General features: G+C 39.6%; 1 protein-coding gene across 9 annotated transcripts in view; it reads right to left on the bottom strand.

Moving 5' to 3' along the window:
- Nucleotides 1-23,994, bottom strand: part of FARP1 (FERM, ARH/RhoGEF and pleckstrin domain protein 1) — a 208,702-nt gene that overhangs the window by 47,419 nt on the left and 137,289 nt on the right. For 8 of the 9 annotated variants that reach the window (XM_027674662.1, XM_027674664.1, XM_027674663.1 and 5 more), the window contains 11 exons: nucleotides 23,799-23,903; nucleotides 18,996-19,038; nucleotides 17,762-17,840; nucleotides 15,234-15,331; nucleotides 9,862-9,976; nucleotides 8,568-8,715; nucleotides 5,756-5,851; nucleotides 5,032-5,195; nucleotides 4,444-4,512; nucleotides 3,622-3,697; nucleotides 1,226-1,463 (listed from right to left, as the gene is read on the bottom strand). In XM_027674662.1, the coding sequence (XP_027530463.1) occupies nucleotides 1,226-1,463; nucleotides 3,622-3,697; nucleotides 4,444-4,512; nucleotides 5,032-5,195; nucleotides 5,756-5,851; nucleotides 8,568-8,715; nucleotides 9,862-9,976; nucleotides 15,234-15,331; nucleotides 17,762-17,840; nucleotides 18,996-19,038; nucleotides 23,799-23,903 (1,231 nt within the window). The remainder of the gene's footprint in view (nucleotides 1-1,225; nucleotides 1,464-3,621; nucleotides 3,698-4,443; nucleotides 4,513-5,031; nucleotides 5,196-5,755; nucleotides 5,852-8,567; nucleotides 8,716-9,861; nucleotides 9,977-15,233; nucleotides 15,332-17,761; nucleotides 17,841-18,995; nucleotides 19,039-23,798; nucleotides 23,904-23,994) is intronic. The other variant, XM_027674660.1, reaches the window with a different exon arrangement.

Raw genomic sequence — 23,994 nt, 5'->3', positions numbered from 1 at the left:
CTCTCCTCCAGCCTTTCAGAGGAGATGTTTACTGTTAAGTGTCACTGAGACTTATTACTGTGTTCTAGCATCCTTTCCCTCTGACTGGTCTGTACAATGATGACGTCTGAAATACCTCATGTGCTGAAATTATTACCAGCCACTCATCACGAGCCCTAGAAGATACAACCACTCCAATGAGCAATCACAGTATCCCCCGGTCCCTAGCAGCTGAAGACCTGCACACCATCTTCATCACTGAGGCCAACAGACACATCTTCCTCTACCTCCTCATCAAGCTGAAGGCTTCCAAAGGAGTACTTATTTCTAGGCATAGGAGAGGAACTCAGCACAATGGGATTTCCAAACACCAGGGGATGAGTGAAGGGGTTAATGATTTCCGAGTCAGAATCGCTAGATTCTGTCCCACTGCTGGTGGAGCCCTCCATCATCTGGATTGCAGCCATGTGATCCACCACGCCACTGGCACGTAGTGACTGCATGACTGGGCTCTGCTTTGACTGTACCCCAGCTGGCATACCATTGGCCATCATTTTGCCTTCTGGAGAAGACATCTTAGCCACCCCACCTCCTTTATAATACCTCTCTGATCTGTAGTCTGGCCCAGGGGTTGAGGATACCTGACTTAGGATAAATGGATCTGTGACTGATTTATTGCAGAGATTTTGGGTTTTCTGTGCACGAGACCGTTGAGAGCCTGGAGAATATCTACAATACCCATGGCAGTTGCTGGTATGGTTATCTTCCTCGCCAGTCCTTATCCTGCAGTCATGCCCATTTTCTGAAACATAACCCTGAGAGCCAGTTCTACTCAGGCTCATGTTAGGGCTTGACCCTTTGCTACTGGGAGGCAATGGAGTGGCCAGCGGACTACGGCTCCCTGGCCCTCTAAACATTTCATCAACTAGAGAGCTATGCCTTGGCATCCTGGGGCTTCCCCCAGTGTAGAAGGAGAGATCAGCTATGTTATCATCAAGGTACTCTTCAGAGAGATACTGGGAAGACTTTAGAGAAGCTGAGGAATCCCTATATCTAGTTCTATTGCGATTTTCATCTCTGTAGTGAATATAGGCACCACTGGTCAAATCACCCTCATAATTGTCATTTGTTTGGGAATATGACCGGGTTATTTGTCCTCTGAGGAGATCATACTCGCTATCTACATCACTGCAGTCAATGAAAGGAATGGAGGTGCTGCTGCCATGAGCAGCCCTGGAAGCTGGACCTGTGCTTGGTTGCTGTGATTGAGGTCTGTTCTGCTGCATCCTGTCCTTAGAAGGTTCCTCTTCTTCCTCCACTGTTGACACCACTGCTCCATCCACCTTTCTGCCTTCCTTTGGACTCTTCTTCAAGGAAGGGCTCTTGTGCTGTCCAGTGTCTTCTGTTGAGGCTTTCAACTCCTTTCCTTGCCGGCAGCTCTGCACTGCTACACCATCATTGTCGTCTCCATAGGCTCTAGCACTCTGTAAAGATAATAGAGGGAAGGAAAGGGGGAGACAAAGGGAGAGGGAGGAGAGGGAGGGGAGAGGTTTGGGAGGGATGGGAGCCAGAGGGAAAAGACTACATGTAATTATGCAACAGAATTTTGCACTGCATCTGCAGCAACATAGGAGTCTCGTGAAAACAGAAGAGGTAACCCAAGATTCAAAATTAATTAGAATTTTAAAAAAGAGTTTTCTGATCTTGGAGAATAGAAAAAATACATAAACTAAGCAAGGGAAGAGAAGGCAGATAGAACGTAGTGATAATGTAAAAAGGGGCATTTGAGGTGTTTTGATGTCCTAAGGCAGCCATCAAAACACTACGAACATCAACCTGTTCACACTACTCTGAGAAGCTGGAGGGAAAGATAAAAACATAAAAATTCTGCACAGACTACTTAGATACACTAGAAAAGTGCTTTTGAGCACCCCACATTGACTCCCTGGAGAATACCTGCCATTAGTTCCTAGGCTGGCTTTTCTGCACACAAAAGTATATTGCACCTGCCCAGCAGCCACGGTCCATCTACCTGAGCTTTTCTTAGCAATATGAAAATGCTATAAGATATTTGAAATGGGCTCCATTTATAACAGAATTCTCAGAAGTTCCTAGATTTGAAGAAAGGAGACAGCCCATGAATATCAAAAGGAAGCAATGAATGGAAGGTGAAGGTTTGTGTAGCATTCTTAAATACATTAACCTAGTAGCTTGCTGCTGCCATTTAAGCTCTACCTAACATAAGGTTATGTGATCAAAGGTTCACCTCCCCAAACACAGATGAGCACAGAGAAACACTGGCAGGCAGAGGAAAAGCAGTAACCTAGCCAGGAAAATGGAGCTTCCTGACCTGGCTCCTCTGAAGGCTGTCCCAGCAGAGCCATCAGCCCACGGGTTTGGTGTGTTTGGCATGCCAGCAACTGGAGAGACTGGAGCATGTACATATCGGCTGGGTGGGGAGGTGAATGTGTAATTGCCAGCAAACATTAAACTAGACTAGATGGTGAGTAGGATAAGAGAGTTGGGAGCCAAGTACTGGAACAGCCATAAGTCAGGCCAGGCACTGGAAAGACTGTAAGGCCTGAGAGCTAGCTACTGGCAATTCACCAAATCTGTACCAGATATTGGAGAGACATCTTTGTACGTGTGTGTCTCTCTGCGTGAGGTAATAACCAGGAACCAGAGGATCCAAGTTACTGGGCAGACTAAGATGAATTACCAGCATGTGTGTGCATTATGTGTGTGCCTGTAGATCTGAGTACCAGGAACTGGAGTGGGGCCGTAAGCCTTCGTTGCTCGTGTGTGCAGGTACCAGCCACTGGGAGACCTGGAGGTCCAGGGGTCTGCTTCTGGATAGACTGTCTAAGACCAGTGTCAGGAGGGATCCATATCACAAAGATGTACATATATTTTCCCCTAATAAACTTTCATCCAGATAAGCCAAAGAGTGGAACAGGGTGAGGCCACCGGCACTGTTTGTGCTTGTGGGAGAGCTGTTTTCTGTTTCTGTTTACATATGTGGCTGACTGTGTGGATATCTGTACATATAATGTATATGTACATTCATGCAGGTGCCTATAGTGGTTATATGCTCAGCCTTACTCCTAGCTGGACCTGGGAACATGCAGCTGCTGCAGCCTCACCACTACTGGGTTATTAGATTTGCAAACTCCTAACACATAATAGCTATTAACACAGGATAAATACATAAGGTATGGCTTAGAAATCCAGAGCTGTAATTTTTTTCTGAGGAAACAATTGTTCTCCTCCCTCGTTAATACAACCTAACACCTTGAAATGGGCAAGACCTCCCAGCGAAGGGAAATAATTACACTTTCCCCAGATGCAATAGCCAGCTAAAACCTAGAACCCTGGCAGTAACACTGTGGATTGTAATTTTTCAGATGGTCATTATTACAGCTCAGACAAGTTTACTACTTATATTTCTCTGGTTGTCTACAAGTGATGCTGTTTCGTTCTGCAGAACCCAAGGCTTATGACAGCCAGGGTTCCTCAGCTCCCACTTAAATAGTAAGTGAGCAGAAAACTATGCTCCTGGAGTTTCAAAAAGTAATCAGCGGAGGGTAATCTAACAAGAAATGTTTAAAAGGAATGATCCAGGGTTTCATCAACATCACTAACTTCTTTTGGCACCTCTGTATGCTGTTCTGAAGGCTGTGCAGTCAGACTCCTGATGGAATGAATCTTGCTGTGTTTCCTGGAGATAAAAGGAAAATCACATAAGGAGCTATTTCAGGGTTTTTTCTACAAAGAGGAATCAAGAGATATGCCTCTTTTAAAACAAAACCTTTGAATAACAGCTTTCATAAAAGTTTGCTCTAAATCAGATTAACTTTACTCCTTTCTGCAAAACTTAAATGAGGTATGTCTTGCAAACATACTATTGCGAGAAAAGGGAGAGGCACTGGAGCAAAACTGGTCTTTCACGTAAACATGAATCATAAGCAATGAACTATTGTCATGGTCTTTGTGGCATTTTGGCCACTGCTTTCAGCTTACCATGAGCAAGATGAGTTCAGATAGAACTGGCTCTAGCAAGTTGGAAGAGCTTCAGTTTCCCTGGAGACCTCTCCCTTGAGGTTGCCTATACTTTTCCTGCTACTTTCAGTTTTACTCTGAGCTGAATATGGCTGTTCACATATTTTAACCACATCCCACCAAAGAGGGTGCAAATCAAATTGGGAGAAAGTTATCTGCAACAATAGGACACTCATTGCTGAAAAACAGATTGAAGACTATTGATTTTAAGTGAACTATAAATTATGAAACTTCTGCCAAAACATTCAAGACCACAAGGATATTATACATGTGATAAACTATCAAACCAGTAAAGAAGACATTTTTTAGTTGGACTGGTGCCAAGATCTCAAAATATAACTCTCTGGAAATCACAACTTTTCTTTGATTAAAATATATTGGGATAGTTAATTTATTTCCTCTCACCTTTCAAACTGCACTTTTTTGTGCCCTCCTTCCTTAACATAGTCAAGAACTTGCTTCTGAGTCCGACCACTGGAAGAAAACCATAGTTAAAATATTTAATACAATATACCAGCTGGTCATCACAAACATGTATACATCCCTCATATGAAGTCCCAGAAACCAGAAAAATATTTGTCACTATCAGCAGAAACTCATGTCAAGATCATAAGAAAAGGGACCTGGTCAGACACACACAGATTTTTACCATTTTGCATGTTACTTGCCTCTTTTTTTTGCTATGGAGCTACTTTTTGATGTCATTTCAGAACTGCTTAAATTCAGCTGTGTGCCCTCTATAGGGTACTACAATACTGGGAAGTCACCACAATGGAAAGGGAAGAAGGGGTTTAAGTTTTTCTCTCATGAAGAAAAAATATTCATGAATTCTTTTCAGTCAAATAACAGCCATATCTGGTATCAGTAAGCCCTGGAACCAAGATGAAAACCCCTGAAACGCATTTCATTACTCAGTTGCTAGTACAAAACACACCTTTCGTGCAGAGATTTAGGGAGAGGTAGCAAATAAGGAAAGAAGAATGCAGGTCTTACCTGAACCTAAATGAAGAACCTCTAGAAAAAAGAACAGGTTTAGGCTTTGGTTTAGGTTCCTCAAAAAGCCTGAAAAAGGCATGATGCTCCACACAGATCTTCCAGAAAGACTTGCAAAAATCTCGACTGGCCATAAGGAATTCCAGGGTGTCCTGGAACGAACTCTGAAAATTGGGATAGCATTTGCGATGTAAGCAGGCAAGCAACATAACATTAGAGAAATGCACTGACAAATCAGGTGCTATGCTATCAAAAAAAAAAAAAAAAAGCTTAAGCTTTTTCTCAGTTTATTGGCTTTCAAACTTAACAGGCCTTATCCTTCCCACTTTGGGACATCACTGATTTGCCTATCAGTATCAAAGCTATTGCTCAAACTTCCTTTCATTGACAAATATGACAGAGATAAATCAACGGTTTGAATATTAAATAGAAGAAGTTGTTTACGTGCTATAACTTAAGAATGGATGATACAGTACCAGAGTCGCACCCAGAAGATGACTCTGGGACATTCTACTACGACCGATTCAGTTTACATTTGCTTTGCTAGGACTGCTCAGCTGAGATGCCAGGTTGATGTGCACAGTACCAACGGTGAACATAAGCAATTAATTAAAAAACAATTTTAAAAATATATTCATGAACGTGATAAAAACTGTGTGATCTGTGAGCAGAAATTTAACAAATAACCCTTTGTCAGCTTCATCAATTCCTGACAACGACTTACGTTCACATCAGGCCGTAGTTTGATAAGAAAACGTTTCCTCTTGAAGCTCAGCTTTCGAACCTTAGCCCAGTTGAAGGCATTGATCTTGGTGTGACCCTACAGGGAACAAAGCCAGCAGAGTTCAATCATTCCAGATCTGAATGAAGAAATCTAAGATACTAAAGAAAGCTGGTCATGAATTAATCATCTCTTCACTTTACTTGAAATGATGATATTTCTTATCATTCATCCTCTGATAATGCAAAACATAAGCATCTGGTGCCACATCTGAAGGCAGGCACTTATGGTTAAACTCTTGCATATAGGACTAGGTGTACTGAATTATTGTGAAAATATCCAACCTAGCATCACTGCACAAGACAGGGTGGACTCGTGTTTGCCCAGATGATGCGATATTGTGCCACTACGCAGACTCAGATTTTCAGTGCACTAAATCACCTTCCCAAGGTGCCTCACTCTCTTTCCACCAGCTACAGAGAATCTAGGGAATCCAGGCACATGTCACTTCATTTTGATTAGGTAATTTCCTCCCTCTTTGTGTGTCTACAGGGCAAAATAAATATCCCTTTAAATATTACTTAACTGTGGAAACAAGCAACTGCAAGTTTTGCATTGGAAGTACAAAATACTGCAAGTGTTTTGACCTTTCATAGGGAGCACCAGAAGCAAAAGCAATCTAAACAAATTACTTGTCTCTGAAGAGTCACAAAACGCTTTTCTGGAAAAAGCAACCACTACCATAAGCAAACAGCAAGAGAGAAATTATCTTCATAATACTCCAACTCCCAGCCACTGCATCATTAACCCCTACCCTCCAGAAGTTTCATTCTTAATCTATGTTAGCAGGTAGTGGAAGTATTATTTCTAAATATTCATTACAGCCATTTGTTCAGTAAAAACTTCAATACAAACACAGCCACTGCATAGCACAGAACTTTCAGAGAACTACTACAGGATTGCTAAATGCAGAAACCCACGCTGATATAGGCGCCATTACCAGACGGCTGTAGGAGTAATGACAGCGTAATGATCTCTGCTAAGTCAACCAGCTGTCTAAGGATCACATAATTAATCTCCTCAGAATAATCAGCAGCACCGACACTGATTTCTAAATAAATGGCAGGCTTTAAAATAAGTCTGACTACAGCTTATGCCATTTGTGAGTGAACCTTTATTTTCATTGAGGTCATTCTAATGAGATCCTCATATTTCAATTTCTATCAGTTATATCCAAAATAAAAAGATGAACTTAGGGCTCTTGACCTATGAAGTGGTTGAAGGAAGCCCTAAGCCTACTGACAGAAGCCAGTTGCTGGGCAGACTCCAGCAGATCAGAGCCTGACTTCCTTTTCAGCATTCAGTCAAGGATCTTGATGCAGTAAAATTTTCAAGATCTTCAGAAACTTTAAAAACAAAACAAAACAAATCAAAATTGTTTTGAAAGTCACAAACACATTAGGTCAAGAAGAGACAACTGACTTTTAGAGCTTGACAAATCAAACCTTTGGCCTTCAACCCGCAGCTACACCTTTACAGAAGGATCCCAGTTGTCTGCTGGGACTCAGTGAAGTCCATGCTGTTTTGTGTGAACACATACTTTTACCTTGTGAAACAGTCTTAATTTATAAGGCTTGGCAATTCATGAGTTCACCTCATGAATATACAGTGGGGGAGCAGGGGAAGGGCCTGAACATATAATTACTTGAGTTATGGGAATTTTTAACAACATCTTAGTGTTCTTGATGCCCAAAGATTTTTAGGCATCGTTCCCATGTTTCAACCTATGCTTCAGTTTTGGGGTTTTACTAGCAACACATTTAGTTATCAGTTGTTTGTTGTTTTATTTATTTTGCTGCCTTTTTTTTGTTTGTTTGGGTGTTTGTTTTTTTTTTTAAATTTTGAACTCAGAGCATTTGGGTCAGAAATTTCTGGGTTTGTTTGTTGCTGTTACTTTTCTCTATGAAAGGTCTCAAAGTACTTTATAAGGTTGGAAACACTAGTGTTTTAATTATAGTCAAATAAAATGAATTGTCTTTATTGAAAATTGCATAAGGGACATTTTAAAGAACAGTTTACTGTTTTTAACACAGAGTGAGGTTAAGTAGTATGCATCTGAAGTGGAAGTAGTTTACACCAGCTGACTACCTATACCTTCACAGCTGTAAAAGCCCAATTTGTTATTTATCTAAGGGGAACTGCAGAACAAGAATTTGATAAATTTACTAACGATGTTTCATGAACATTTACTAGGCTGACCGGAGTAGGAAAGGAGAGGAAAGAAATAGAAGGGAAATACTTTGGATCTTTAAGGGAAAGAAGTAAGATTCATACATTCAGCAAAGGTACAATGGCTGGTGAAGAAAATTGTAAAAACTCTGACAAAGTAACACTACAGAGAGCTCACAATGCATTACCTTCATCCTTTTCCATGTACTCCAACTGTCTGTTGTTTTACTTGTCTCTGCTTCACACCCATTTAGTATGCACCATGCCTGCAAGACCTACCTTCTCCTACATGGAGAAGGTGTAGGAGCATGACCAACTTGAAAGGGTGAGCTATGGAGCAGTTTGCATCTTGAACAGCATGTTGTGGATGCAGATGGAGTTCTGCACTGTGCATGCAAATAAGGTAAGAGTCCCTGGAAGCAAAGGACCTAATGCAGCTATAACACATTTAAGGTCATTGTTAGAAAAAATTTGGAAGTTCTTGAATTTTCCCAACCAGACACATGGCTGAGGTCCTAAATTCTTACTGCTGTCAGAAATCTCTCTGCTTTATGCAGTACAAAATCATGTCCTGAGCAGCTCTAACCTGAAACACCAGAATGCCTGTGTTGGCCACAGCCAGGTTGATTTTTGTCCCTTCCCTGTCCTTGGCTGGATGCAAGCGTATTCCATACATTTCCAGCCGACGGGCAACCTCCAAAAGCTGGAAGTCAGACTCTGCTGGTGTCTGTCCCCTTGAGAAAGAAAACGAGAAGAAACACAAATTTGTCACACCTTTTAATAGAGATCAAAAGGTCATCCAGAGAAAAAAGAGAGATTTGATCAAAGAGACTGAAAACTGTCAGAGGTATAATATCTGTATGGTTTTATTATGCCTCCAGCCTTATATCAGCTAGAACAACAACTTAGTCTAAACCAATACCAAGATTACACTGATTTTACAGTCTATTATAAATTTTGATTGCTCCAACTCTGAGACACCTGATACAGTTAGATTTTGAACCATTAACTTTAACGGAATTTACTGCCTCCCTTTGTATTTTCCATTGGAAAATATGCTGTATTCAAAAAAAAAAATCGATGAATGGAAGTGTGTAAGGATGTTGTTCATTGTAAAAGTGAATGTAATACCAAAATGAAGTCAAACAGAAAACATGAAAATCTTGCCATAAATGTTGGGAAGCATTAATTTTGTGATGAAAGTATGCAAAACTTGATTATTACTGCTACAGAAATTGCTACCACTCATCTATAATTCAATCTAGCTCAAAAATGAAACTCTTCAAGTCTTGAAGTGTTCTGGACAGCAAAAAAGTACCTTTCTATGCCTTATCTGTAATTCTGTTAACCACCTTCTTCCTACTGGTCTTTTCTCCAGACCTTAGGATACCAATTTGCATCATCATCTTGAATTCTATTCCCCCAAATCCCTAATTCTGCAAGTACTATGTGCTTTTCATAAAACTATCATTAAACTCCTTCTTCACCCATCTCAAGATACAGCACATAAAGGTGAAAAGGTAACATTCAATGTCCTTGAAACCAAAGGACTACTGTCAGAAGTGCCTGACTGATCAGTCGTGACTTGCAATTATACCTGCACAAAATCAGCAGTCAAGCATTTTGTATGAAATAGACTGTAAAATAACAGCATGCTTGAATGAATATCAAATCAATTGCACTTTAAACATCTTGTTATGATGATGGGAGAAAGGAAGGAGTAACCTTCAGAAAGTTCATGGGCTTTAATAGTTTTTGAGAAGCAACCTTTGAGAAACTCTGAAATCCAAATCTCTTTTGTACTTATGATCTAGCATACACTTACAGTTAGAACTACTCTACAGGAAAAGAAGGCCAATAAAAAGAACAAAAAAACTTACATGTGGTTATGGTGAAATTCCATTATTTTGTCTTCTAATGCTTCTTGATGAGGTATATACTTGTTCTTCGCTAAGTGTTCATGATCTATAGTTTCATCAAAATCCCCAATCTCAGCTATGGAGAATTTTAAGAACAGTCTATTAAAACGCTATATTAAATCTGAATAATCTGGTCCATGCAAAAGATCCAGACAGGTTGGAAGAGGGCGGGGAAGCAAACAGTTTCTTGCATGTCGTGTCACAGTTTTAAAATTCATATTCCCCCTGCATTATCAACCACACGACTTCCCTTCTCCCCTGTGTTAGTATTTGATACATGAGAAGAAGTCCAAGGATTCCCTCCATCTCCCATAATCAAGTAAATAGTGGTTGGATGTCAACGGAACAAATGAAGCCATCAGTGCTACCTTGACTTGTGTGCAGGATAAGGGCAGGGGTAACAGGAAGGCCAGCACTAGTTGAGCAGAACTCATCCATCTCTGTCACACTCATGATGCTCAGGAAGAGCCAAGTACAAGCTTCCTCCCCAGGCCCAGGTCCCACGCTGTAATCTTTGAGGGAAAATCTGAAAGATGTTTCTGTTTGCTTGTTTGAATGCAGGCTTGTATTCCACCTTATGGGGTTATGAAACATTTGTCTTCCTCTAATTCCGCAGCAGTTTGAGACACATTCTGTCTCCCTCCTCCTCAAAGTTTCTCCCATCTGCTGCAGTTATTCAACACTGTGTGTGCAACAGTATGTCACACCCACCTTCCATTTTTCAGCCCATTCAATGAGATTTCCTCTTTTTGGCAGGTGGGGGGGGTGAGGGGTAGGCAATCTATGTGTGGGTGCCAAATTACTATCTTATTGCTTGCTATTCTTGGAATGCCTCTGAAAATCCTGCTATTGGTTTTTTCACCAAACAGGCATAGCAGCTTCTGCCTGCAAACCTGATGGAGTAATAGCAACATCGCTGCAACAAAGGCTGCTACCTTGGTAACGTCAGTGAAATTAAAATACAGTGCCTTCAAATTAAATGCAGGTTGCAGTCAGACACATTGTTGCACAGTTGACCTGGGATATCATAGAGCCAAGCTCAGATACACCTGCTTCATCCTCACTCATTCCGCCTACATAAATGAACCCTTAATCCAGTTCTGTCCAAAACAGGTTGATTTAGAAAAAGGGAAGGTTTCAGATTATGTTTAAAACACTGTGAGTGATTTCTGACAAACATTTGCCTGGAATCAGAGGTACCTGCAAATGCAGAGGGGAAGCAATAGCCTCCTGTAGGCATTGAAGATGAGGAACGAAAGCATCTGTGAACGACAGAGCAGTAGCTTTTCGACCCAAACTGCCTGCAGGCACATGATGACATTTTATACTTTGAAGGTCATAGATGCAAAAGAGTTGATAACTGAGACTGTCTGATTTCCACCCCCTCATTCACCCCATCTGCTCTCAATCATTCCTTGAGATAGTAGAACTACTACAGAATATTTGAGAATTCTGCTTTTAAAAGTTGTCCCATTTGTCCCCATCTCAGAAACAGCTCCCTCCTTCCAGTGTTACTCATCCCAGAATCACAAATCTTTAGGGTTGTTTTTAATCCTAACTCAAAGGCAAGTTTCTGTTCTTAATGAAGCCATAAACCCACCTAAGTTTGCAACACGTCAAATAACATGGGCCTGGATTCTTTAAAATGCAGTTCATAACCCATATGGCCATGTACACAAATGAGCTTAACACATCTTCTGTAGGGCTTTCTTCGAAGTCAAGAGTAGAGAAGACTTACTTCACCTCTACATGATTTCTATAATGTTCTCAGCATTTGTCAACTGCTAATCCATTATCAAAATTGTCTTCCTGGCTTTCAAGTTACTTCTGAATTTGTTCTCCCTGACCTCATACTCAACAAGATTTTACTTTCCTCCTTATCCTCCTTTTCCAACTTAAATGCCTTTCTAGTAGCACTCCATCTAGAATGAGACAAAGTTATATTGTAAACAACGTCAGCCTCACATATAACTATTCTTTAAAATCTTTTCATGTGATTTAGCCAAAGATTTATTTGCACTGCTGATCCTTTTTCTCTTATCTTGCAAGTGCATTACACCATGCTGTATTCTGTCTCCATTAGCACTTCTGGTATATCTAACGCTTTGTATTTCAGCTCTTTTTCTCTTATCACAGAACCACAGAATTGCTTAGGTTGGAAAACATCTCTGAGATCATCAAGTCCAACTGTTAACCCAGCACTGCCAAGTCCACCACTAAACTATGTCCCTAAGTGCCACATCTACACATCTTTTAAATATCTCCAGTGACGGTGACTCAACCACTTCCCAAGCCTGTTCCAATGTTTGACAATCCTTTTTGTGAAGAAATTTTTCCTAGTATCTAATCTAAACCTTCCCGGCACAGCTTGAGGGCATTTCCTCCTGTCTTATCAATTGTTACCTGGGAGAAGAAGCTGACCCCCACCTCACTACAACCTCCTTTAAGGTAGTTGTAGAGAGCAATAAGGTACCCCTGAGCCTCCTTTTCTCCAGCCTAAACATTCCCAGGTCCCTCAGCCACTCCTCATAAGACTTGTGCTCCAGACCCTTCACCAGTTCCATTGTCCTTCTTTGTACATGTTCCAGCACCTCAATATTTTTCTTGTAGTGACAGGCCCAAAACTGAACACAGGATTCAAGGTGCAGCCTCACCAGTGTCAAGTACAGGGGGATGATCACTGCCCTGGTCCTGCTGGCCACACTACTACAAGCCAGCTCACCGCCAGCCTTCTTGGCCACCTGGGCACACTTTTGGCTCATGGTCAGTCTGTCTTCTTAATTCACACACTTGCTGTACTGCATCATTTGCAGTATCAGTGTCCTCTCACTTCTAACATTTTCTACAATGCTTTTAAGGTATTTTAAAATAGAATGTTTTAAATATAAATTTCAACCTGTAATATACATGTTAACTTAGCAGAAATCTGTTTGCTGTCATATTATGAGTTTATGATAAATAACAGTCTATAACATTGACATGAGCTTGTATACATAATGTAAGGCCCTCCTGGAATCAGATATTTCCCATGGAAACCACTCATTGGCACAACATCATTAAGACATACAATAACTAACCTGCATTCTCAATCTTCCCACTTTGATATCATTACTCTTATCATCTCTTTAGTTTTATTTTTGTTGCAGACAAATACATAATATTTCTTTTGTTACTGAATAATAAGCTAGAGAGAAAATAAATAAAGACAGCCATGTGGGTAGGATACAGCTATAGACTATTTTCACAGAAAAATGTTCATGAGACACAAGATGGATAAATAAAAAAGATAGTCACAAACTTCTAGCAGAGGTTTCTAGCAAACATTGCTATGCAAAAAAGGGAGAGGGGAAAAATCATAAACAGAAAAAAAAAAGAAAAAATCCAGCTTGCAGTCAGGAAACAGCAAGGGGAAGCACTGCAGGTGCACCATGAGACACAACATCCCTCTGCCCAAAATGGAAGTTCAGATTCTGTGAAAACTATCTCACTTCTGCATGATGAATCTGTTGCCTCTCTTCTGAAATGATGAAAAAACACCATTTTTGAATGCAGGAGTTACTTACCTTGCTCTCCCTCTAAGGAGAGTACTACTTGATTCCTAAAATCCCAATTCAGAATCATTCTGCACCTCAAGCTCGCGAGTAAAAGGGACAAAGAAGTAGAGAGAGTTTCAAATGCATCATGATCACTTCCAGCAACCATGGAAAATTATTTAATCCAACAGCATAATGCATTGGAGTAGCACAAGAGCAATGGTGACGACTTGCCATTTTTAAACACCTAGAAATGAGTGCTTCTCACCAATCTGCGTTGGTGCGTCAGGGGTATAATGGAGGAATTGTGAAAAAACATGGAATTAAATTTGAGTTTAACTGTGGAGAGAAGAGAAATGGGCAGCTTGTAAAGGTGAAAGAATATCCCGTGTTTTATCCTCTTATGCTCTTGCTTTAGGAAAACAAGCTAGCTGTTGCACTTGAGCAGTTCAGAGCTGTAAATGGTTCATTGAAGAACTTGATTAATTAATAAGGTACGAGTAAGACATGAAATAGGATCTATGTAGAGGTCATAAGAAAAACAATGCATAAAAAGTATAAGACCTCAAGAGAAGATGACCATGAAGCAATACCTCAAATGAAGAGAGACACATGCATTAGGGTCCTCTCCTCAATGTCTTTATTTGGTGCACAGACCTTTAGTAGGAAAACTCAACATCTTAGAATGCAGTACAAATGCAAATGAGACTCAATTTCCCCAAATGATCAAGACATTTTTTTCTCTTGAAAAGAAAGTAAATTAGAACTAGCTTAACCAAGGAAAGAACAACAGTTGGTGTGCTGGACACCATAACAGGAAAAACTAAAAGACAAAAAACTCACTAGCCAAAGACTTTTTTTTTAAGTTTGTGCTGCAGAAATGCTCAGATTTAAAACAGAATGAGAAACACAAAATTTCACAGCTTCTTACTGCTACTCAGTCACACTGGGCAATTATGACCATGGCAAACAGAGAGCCTGCTTTTCCAACAACAGTTGATGAGAAAATGGCCTAATGCTCTAACAGACTATGACAAAGGATTATGAGATTTATCTGTTCATCTTTAAAGAGCTTCCTAACGTCTTTGTTGACTGTAATTTCCATACAACAGCATTACAGTGGAAATATGCAATACTGAATTGTACAATGACCATTCAAAACAATGTCGATTACAATCATTATACTTGCTACTAGGTGTTTTTTTCCAAATGTTATTCTCAAGATGAGTATCCATAAAGTCTTGAACTGGAAAACATACACTGTCTTTAAAGTGATGTGGAAGTTAAAAGAAGCTTTAATGTGATGAATAAAGTTAATGTATGATTCTACTGAACTGTCCTATCGCGCATATTTTGCAATTAAAAAAAAAGGCTTAAAGTCTGTTGTTATTTTCTTTTCTTCCCCATCAGGACTGTGATTTAGTCTGGCATTCTAAGCATGTTTATTTACTACATTCTCTAGACAGCATACAGATCTCCAGGAATTCGAGTGCTCTGCTGACATGATGCAAAATATAATAAAACAGGAATTCAGAAGAATTCAACCTGTTTGTCATGGCCTGCAAAATGTACTTCTTAAATTATCTTTTCCAGCCTATCGAATGCAGAGTTTTAAAAATGCAAATCCACTGTCCAGAAGCTCTTCTTTATTTGAAAGAGTAAATTATCTGTATTTGAATGTCATCATACCCAAGTACAATAAATTGTCCATATGGCTTAAGCCTGTCCCTACAGCAGCTAGTAGCAGGTAACCCTGCAAAGCATGTTCAACCAGTCATAAGAATAAAAATGGGAACTTACACTGTACTATGTGTGAGATTAGGAGGGCAGTGCTGGTATCATTACACGTTAGCCTTCCCTGTGCCAGGTCCTGCTTCACTTGCAATGCAAATAGGTACCTGCAAAACAAACATGAACAAAGAGCTACACAAAGCAGGAAGGAAAGAGGATAAATTATTTCAACACCACCTCTGGCTTTGACTGTGTGTTCCTTACACTTTTTGGAATCTACAGAAGTGATCAGAATTACCTAAGTTTAGAGGCTAAATAAAACACAACAGATAGTGTATTACTGCCATTAGAGTCATACACAGTGTCTGCTTTGCAGAACCAACATATATCTCTCTTCTTCCCTCCCTTGGAACTAGAGCAATGACATATGACAGTGGAAGCAAACATGACACCTCTTAGGTACTCAGCAACACAGCAAGCAATCCTAGATAATGCAGTTGGTTTTAACTATGAAGAAATGACAGATAAATCAGTGATTTAGAGGTATCAGTTGATTCTTGTAGAATAAAAAGAGAACTCCAAACTTCCACCTTGACACTCATCAGGAAATGATGCACAAAACCTTGATGAATCAACTTTAGCTTGTTATGATACCTCTGTGGCTCTATTACCTGCACGGTCATGTACCAGCCCTTTTAAACATTGCCTCCAAACCACTGGCCACGTAGGGTAATTCTACATTGATAGTTAAGTACAGAGACAACCTATGCTCATGACATGATTTCAACATTTAAATTCTTCTTGCTTCAACAAAAACTGAATGTCTTAGTTCCACTCAGTATCCAATTCTTCCTTAAAAAAAAAAAAAAATCCAGCAACAGGCATTTCTCCTACAGCTGATATGAAACCTGAACTGGTCAGATACCTTAACAAGGCTTCCAAAGATGGCTGCTCCTCTGGAGAACTCATACTAGCATCTCAATAGTTTTAATAAGACTAGATTTTAATAAGTTCAGTGAAAAGCTCTCATTTGAACAGTGAATTTCTGAATGATGAGATGTAGACAGATGAAATAAAAAGGGCAAGCTGATTTGAGGAGTATGGAAATGTACTGTGTATGTACGCACTGAAATAATACAGCAGATCTACGTAACGTCCTTTTGAAACCTGAAGACATCTGCCTACCCAAAAAATTCACCCTGGGAGAAGAATATGGCTCAAAAATGCTATATTCCCTTCTTCAAGCGATGAAGCGGTTCCCTGTGGATAATGCTTTCACATCCTACACACTGCTGTGTACATATACTCAAGTGCCTTAGCATAAATATGTAAAATCTAACAACAAAAGTCATTAGGATTCAGAGGCACATCTTCAGATGCAGAAAGAGATCACCAAAAATCAATTTAGAGTTCACATACTAAGCAACTGATATGCAGGACATCACTGGAAAGAGAAATGTTTCATTAATAACATCACATTGCGAGTTTCCATTCATCCCTTTATTCTTTTTATTCAATCTTTCAAGTAAATATTCCCTCTCCCTACCCCACATTTCTACTTTTCTCTTTTCAGGCCTTAAAGTGATATCAATAATTTACATTTTCCATTCCAATGCTCTATTTCAAAATAAAACATGACAAAGATAAACAGTGAACATCACAGAAGTGGACTTGTTCTCTATAATGCAAGTCATAAGGACACCAGAGCTCTTTGTAAAAGAGGACTTTGTCTTGTGAGAAGATTGAAAATAAAAACTAATAGTGGAAGTACTGAATGAAAATGGAAACATGTAATTTATAATACTGTTAACCAGAAAAATAAATGAAAAGTTGCAGTGAAGAAATACTGCAACAAAACAATGTTTCTGACCATAAAGGAAGGACCTCTTAGTTATAAAGAACCTTAACAGGTCCCTCATATACATATTTACTCACAGAGGAATACGACTCTTTGTGCCAAAGCAGTGTGAAATTCAGAGATTCAATGAAGTTTTTGAAATGCAGTGAAAAGAAACACACCTTTAAGGTACTCTGTCTGCATGTGTGTGTATCTATGTCTACCTTCCTCTTATTTTTCATTCTATTCCTTTTCCTTTCTATTTCTCCATCTCCAAAGTCACACATCCACCTGTGCAAACCTTTGGCATGTGTGTTGGCTCTACAAATAGGGTTCAATGCTGCTGTTAATTAGCAATTCATGTAAAACTGCTCTATCCCAAACACAAGTGCAGTCACATGCAGCAGAAGGGTAATCCAGGTTGCCAATACACGACTTAGTCAAGTCCCTTCCAACACCACTGCCAAAGGGTCTTAGAGAACTCTGTTGCCAAACTGACTTCTCCTGGGGTGTAGTAAAGCTTTCCTCGGACTTCAAATCCAAGGAGACAAAGGACTCACACACTTTGCACAATCCCTCAGCGTGAACTGCAACTGAATCTTAGGGCCTCTTTTTTCAGGTGCATTCAAGGCTGGGACAAATTGTATCAAGCTAATACAAAGAGGCAGTCATCGATCCTCACCCATTCATCTCAAATTCCATGTTTTCCCCTCTGTCCATCAGAGATTTAGCAAGAAAGAATAGTCATGCAGCTACTAACCTTGTCAGTTCCTCCTGCAGTTGAGCATGGTCAGGTGGGAAGAACTTTACCACAAATTTTACAACAACGTGCTTCGGTCCTAGGGGAAATGTCAAAGGAACTTAGTAAACATCAGTAACATGCTGGCCAAATTTTATTATCCACAATGATGTACAAGGGATGATTCATGTAATCTGCGGTGCGTACAGATATGCTCACCTCCTGCCCTTTGTTAGTATGCAGGATATTTAGAGACTGCCCAATAAAATTTACACACGATAAAAGAGAACAGTAACTTTGTCAAGGGCTGCTCTCCTAAAACCAAGTCTGTTTTTAGTAATTACATGAGTCAATCCCATAAAATATTTTATGTGTGTCTATTTTCCTTGCTCTGGAACAGGAGAGAGCTAATTATACACTCTATTTTTCAAGCGTATTTTTCAAATACACTCTATTTTTCAAGGTCACTAACAAATTATTATTTCCGTTTTAACAGCAGCACATTTATTCCAACTTTTGCAAGTACGACCAGTGACAAAAGAAACAATGCATCTTCATTGTGTGAGAGGGACAGGTGCCAGAGCATACACTCAGACTAACACCACCAGAGATGCACCTAGGAAAACTTGGTCTGAATATTAAAGCTCAATAAATTAAAAACTTGTCTGATATTTGACAGAGAAACAAAATAACCAAAACCTTTCCTGTTCACTTCTACTCTTTCCAGAGCTGGTGGCTATTTACAATTTCCTATCCTTCCCACCACCCACCATAACTTCTCCTGAAAGCCCTATCCCAACTGTTCCCTCCTCTTCATCTCTAATAGTTTCAGGTTCTGCAGCAGTGCCTCACACAGTTGTAACACATCTGCTAGCTCCTTCCCAGTAGTAACATCTTTGTGTTCTTTTTCTTCTATCCCAATTACTGCTACCTGTCAGCAACATATGCTTCCTTTAAACCTTCTTTTACTGTACTACATTTTTCTTTACAAAATTGTTACCTCCACTGCCACCAGTGCCTCTTCTAGTGACTGACTAAACTTCAGCCTCCTACAGGGTCAGCCCCTTCATATGTTCATGTGACATAACTTCGCATCATGCAGAGTACATCTCTTAAGGACAGATTGGAAATAAAAAAGAATCCAAAAAAAATTCAGTGAAGACAGTTTAGAAGCTAAAGATTGCAACTGACAGAGTCCTAATTTATTCAAATACTCTCCGACTAAGGAAAGAAATGTCAACAAGGAAATACTTACTTCTAATCTGTTTCGTAACAGGCTTCAAAAGATCAAGCCACACCTGAAAACAAAAGAAGGTGGTTATCGTCTCTGAACAAATTACTAGAGGAGCATTTTTAATTGCAATACTTAGATTATCAGCTGCATACTTATTTTTTTCCAGTGTGGTCATTATGCTTTCCTTAATTATAAACAGTGGATTTTCTCCCTAAAACTCTGGAAGATGCTCAGGAACTGGCATTGTTAATTGGCACAGCTTTTGAAGCAGTACAGATTCAGAGAGATGGGAAACAGTGAGGAAACCTACCCCTCACTTGTCTCAGGCATCAACACATCAACATGTTTGGTCAGGAACCATTAATTTTGTGGAAAGAACAACTGAAAATAGGAGTTTAGAAAAAGACAGTCCTATACTGTCATTGTGGTCCTCATCCTAATTAATTTTGGGAAAGGTAAGTGAAAGGGGATGGTGCTTGCCTTTGAGCCAGGAACGCTGGGCAAATAGAGAAACAAAAAGGCAGCAGCCTCCTGGTTTTAGGGACCCAACAGGAGTCCTACTGTGAGGTCTGGGCATAAGTTTGGAGCTCTCTTGCTTGGCTCCATGTAGATAAAGGAGCCTTCCTCTCACCACCTGTGGGAGGAATGTCCTCTCAGGTGTGAGGCAGACAACAGCATGAGGGTGGGAGAAAGCTTACTTTCGATTTGTGGAAAAATTTTCTCTTTTTTATAAAGCCAGGAAGCTCAGGCCCAGACTTTCTTAATTGGGGACAGTGTAACTTCTGCATATAGTCCAGTTTCATATGTTTTTTAACAACCCATTTTCCAGGACAGCATATAGGTCTTTCCTTCAGCTTTCAAAAGGGAAGTAGCAGGTGGAATTACAGTTTTAAGAGCTTAAATCCACATCCTGCAGTCTCAAATCAGAACGGTCTGGACAAAACATTACAAAAAGCAGAAGGTAAAAGCCAGATGATTCACAGGACCTGGGGAAGTGTGACAGCTCACAGTCCTCAGCTGGTAACTAACTACCTATGCCCATTTGCATTTTGTTATCTCAGTAAATTCCACAGGGCCTCCCTTGCAGGTGTCTGGAATTTGTGGAAGAACCATCACAAAGGTCAAAGCCATTAAAAAACAAATTAACTGAGTCTTCCTCTAGAAAAACAGTATGTATTAAAATTATTACTTCTTTGACCTTTAATAATTTTACATTATGCAGAGACTGAAACATACTCAAAATATCAATTTTCTAAAATCACCTGAGAAACCAGACAGGAACAGGCCTGTATTGCTGCTATAACTGCTCCAATGCTGTGTGATATTTTTATAATTACTAATATGAGTGCTTGAATTCTTCTTACATTTCTCAGTCTAGGAAAGTGTTTTTGTTTTTTTTCAGAGGCTAAAGAAACTTGGTTATCCCAGAACAGAAACACAGTGTTTATCACATGTTAAACTGGTTCTAAATCACTCTGACACTTCAGTAACTTAAAACTGTTTTGTTTCGGAAAGTTTGCAAGTACATAATCTGCAACCAAGGTCAGGGATTTTGCCAAGTTTAGTTAGAAAAACGACATAAGAAAAACGACATATCAAATATGAAATAGTCAATTTACAAAATTATGGGAGTAATATATTTTACTTGACACCAAAAAAAGATAAATCTCCCTTCTCCCCAGAGGGAATTTATGATACAGCATGAGCACAAAAGTGCATCATTCCTTTCTTTACTTTCCCAATCATCCTACAAGCAAGTTATAACATCCTTGGATAGACTGCTGGATACTACAAATGCATGTATTGAATGCATGTGGAGAGAAATGTGAGGCAAAACAAAGATGTTACCACTGTCACCAAACCCAAGGAATCAAAACTTATGCATCATGCAACTCCCACACCATATCTAAACACTGTAAATCTGAGACTGGTTTATAAACTGGAAATGAAAATAATTGTGAGGACTCAATTAAGATTCATGTTTTCAATTTTCTCCAGAACTACAGAGGCTAGATTACTTATTTGTTAAGTGAAGGCTGGCATTCCACAATGATGACCAGATTTCAGCAGCTGGAGAATTGGGGCAGACATGAAGTGTGATGAAACTCTGTGAAACCCCAAGCTTGGCAACAGTGCCTCATTTCTCCTTGTCCCAGCAGGAAGTGCAGCCCTCAGACCCTCCACATTTATCTCCCATCTTCAGCAGATCTTGTCTGCTACAAGCATGGAATGCTTGAATGTATACATCTGCCAGGCATCTTGACATACAACTATCAATATGTCAGATATGAGGTCTGGAGTCTTGCATGTCGAAATAAACACAGCTGAACTGTGAATATATGACTTCATGTACATATGATTGCATTCAAACAAATACACTCTAAATATTTAGTTTTCCTTCTACATTGCACTCTACATTGGAAAAGCAACTCACTCTGTTGAGATGATATGAATGCAAAATAAGCATGTATGTTTTATTTCTCAGACACACTATTAACTGCAATTTTTTTTATTTGCACAGTGTTCGAGTTCTACATTATGGCCATTATGAAGCTCAGAAAATGTTAAATCCCACAGGAACATTCACCTCAACTGCATCATATAAACTGGTTACAATAATTTTAATTTAAGTGTAAATAATACTCTCAGAGGGCTGTTCCACATTGAAACAACAATTCATAATCAAATCTTCTGGTTCAGAGTTTCTGTGAGTTGCTTTCAGGTAGTTGAAGGCATTTGTTCCACTGAATCTCACCATTCTTGGGGCATATCTGACTGGATATGTGCAAGGTTTGTGGTATCTCCCCATTTTTCAGAAGTAAAGACTGGAACAAGCAGCAAGAATGTGGACCAGTGCTCTCAGATGTTTGGCTAGTATTTCCTTTCCCAAGAGTAGGAGCCAGCTGAGTTACTATGCTTCAGGTCAAACTGGCAACTGCCTTAGGGGGGTTTTTCCACCTTCCTCTTAATCAGAACCATGTCTCCCCCACTGTGACTGTCCGGACATATTTCCAGCCAGCCAGTCAGTTCCTGCCACTGCAAGAACCTCAGGCAGCACCACGATCTCTCCTGTGTTCTGCCTCAAGCAAATAAAGGGTTCTGTTTTCACAAGACTGGAAACTGTTAGTTTACTTGAGGTCTATGAGCAAAACACAGAGGGTCATCCATTTGAAACTTAATGACCTGTGAAGCAGAGAAGGTTGATCAAATGACCTTCTCTATTTTCTAGAAAACTAAAAAGCAACTGTATATACAATAAACATTAGAATTCATTTCAGTTTTACATACATACATCAGCAATGTCAGTATGTCATTATTAACATGATACACAAACCCTCAGCTATAATAGTACTGTACAGTTGCACTGTTTTGAAGAGTTATGTTAAGCTCTCAAGTTACCTAAAGCATTAGCCAAAGATATCTGGCAGAATACTAAACTTTCTAGTAAAGTATTTCATGTAATTCCAAGAGCAAACTGTGAAGCAGATGACTTCTAAAGATTAACATCCATTTTTTAAAATTTCCTATTTAGTTATAGTTAACCTAAAACACTATGACCACTAGCGTTCAGTTTTAATGTCTGTTGTCTAGTGTCTACACCTGTACTCAACATCTCAGCCTTGGTCACATTGATCTTCATCACTGGTCTACCCCGTCCTCCATGCGGGAGGTCTGGAGACACACAATCCATAATGCTGCTGCTTCCTTCGAGAATGCACGCAGGATCACCATCGAAAAGACAACGCAGAAAGAATCATATCTTGCCAATACCATCCAAGGACTGTTTCTGCTGTGCCTTTTGTAACCGATCTTGTCTATCTCGCATTGGCCTCTTTAGCCACCAGCGCGCTTGTAGCAAATGTGGATAGAGCCCTTCCCAAATCTTCGTTTGCGAAGCCTAGCCATGATATGATATGCCTGTACTAAACCATGACAGACGAGATTGCTACAGTTTATTTCATTAAGAAATATTGCTCCATATGCATATTTTAATTAAATGGACAGAGAACAGATTTTTTTTTTCTAATTGCCCAAACTCATCTCCTTTAGGTCAGCCAGGCTACAGGTGCAAAATCCACCCAACAGGCATGAAATCCAATGTACATCAGAATGTACTGGTAAAGCAATTCAGATGACTAGCACACATGCCAGTAGGTCACAAGTAAGTCTAAAGTAAAACAAACTTCAAAAAGAAAGTCATTAAAGGCTAAGAATCATTAGCCTCTGGCTTTCTCAGCTACATGATACTGTTAGTGCAATGCCTGAATGTTGCCAGCAGCTGATCTCCTGAGTCCAGAGTGTCAGGACCAGGACACCTGACTGTGCCACACAGCTCCCAAGATAAAACTTCCATCAATTTATTTGGGGTTTTTGGCTTTTCTTTCCTTTTTATTAACCTTGTCATATTTTATCTATCCCTTTTCTTGCCCCAAAATGTTTTTCATGAACTCTGTCACAATCATTGCAACTTCTCTGTCAGTGGAGAAAGATCATTTCTGCCCTCCAAATCAAGCAGTAAAATCAAGAGTTGAGGCTTGCAACAGTCCAGCCTTTGGCTTCTCTACAGCAACTTATAAAAACAAAATGCTTTCCAAACTTGTGTCTGAATTGGCTGTTATTTTCAACACAGATGAAATCTGACAGGAGCAATTAGGTTTTAAAAACATTTCTTCAACTCCAGTAGGCAAGAACTTTATTTTTTTTAAAAAGTCCTTTTCCTTTTGGAGATTGAGGATTAAACATATCTTTCAAGTAAGGAGCAAAAGGAGAGAATATAGTGTGTATGCAAATGAAAACCAGATGAAAATTAATCCATTTACATACCATCATCTTTTTATTATCTGGAAATTCGAGGCCAAAGTAGTCTCCTTCGACAAGGTTCAGGTGGTTGCAAACAGCATCATGCAAGACTTTCCCTGGAGCTCTTTGCTATAAGAAGAAAACAAAGCCTAGAGTTACAAAGATGCTTTTAATTAGTGGAAGAAATATTATTATGCTAAGAAATTATTCAGCAAACAAC

The sequence above is a fragment of the Neopelma chrysocephalum genome, unplaced genomic scaffold (genome assembly GCF_003984885.1).
Source record: "Neopelma chrysocephalum unplaced genomic scaffold, ASM398488v2 Primary Assembly neopelma1_25, whole genome shotgun sequence".
NCBI classification, from domain to species: domain Eukaryota; kingdom Metazoa; phylum Chordata; class Aves; order Passeriformes; family Pipridae; genus Neopelma; species Neopelma chrysocephalum.
This window is presented reverse-complemented; position numbering and strand designations above follow the sequence as displayed.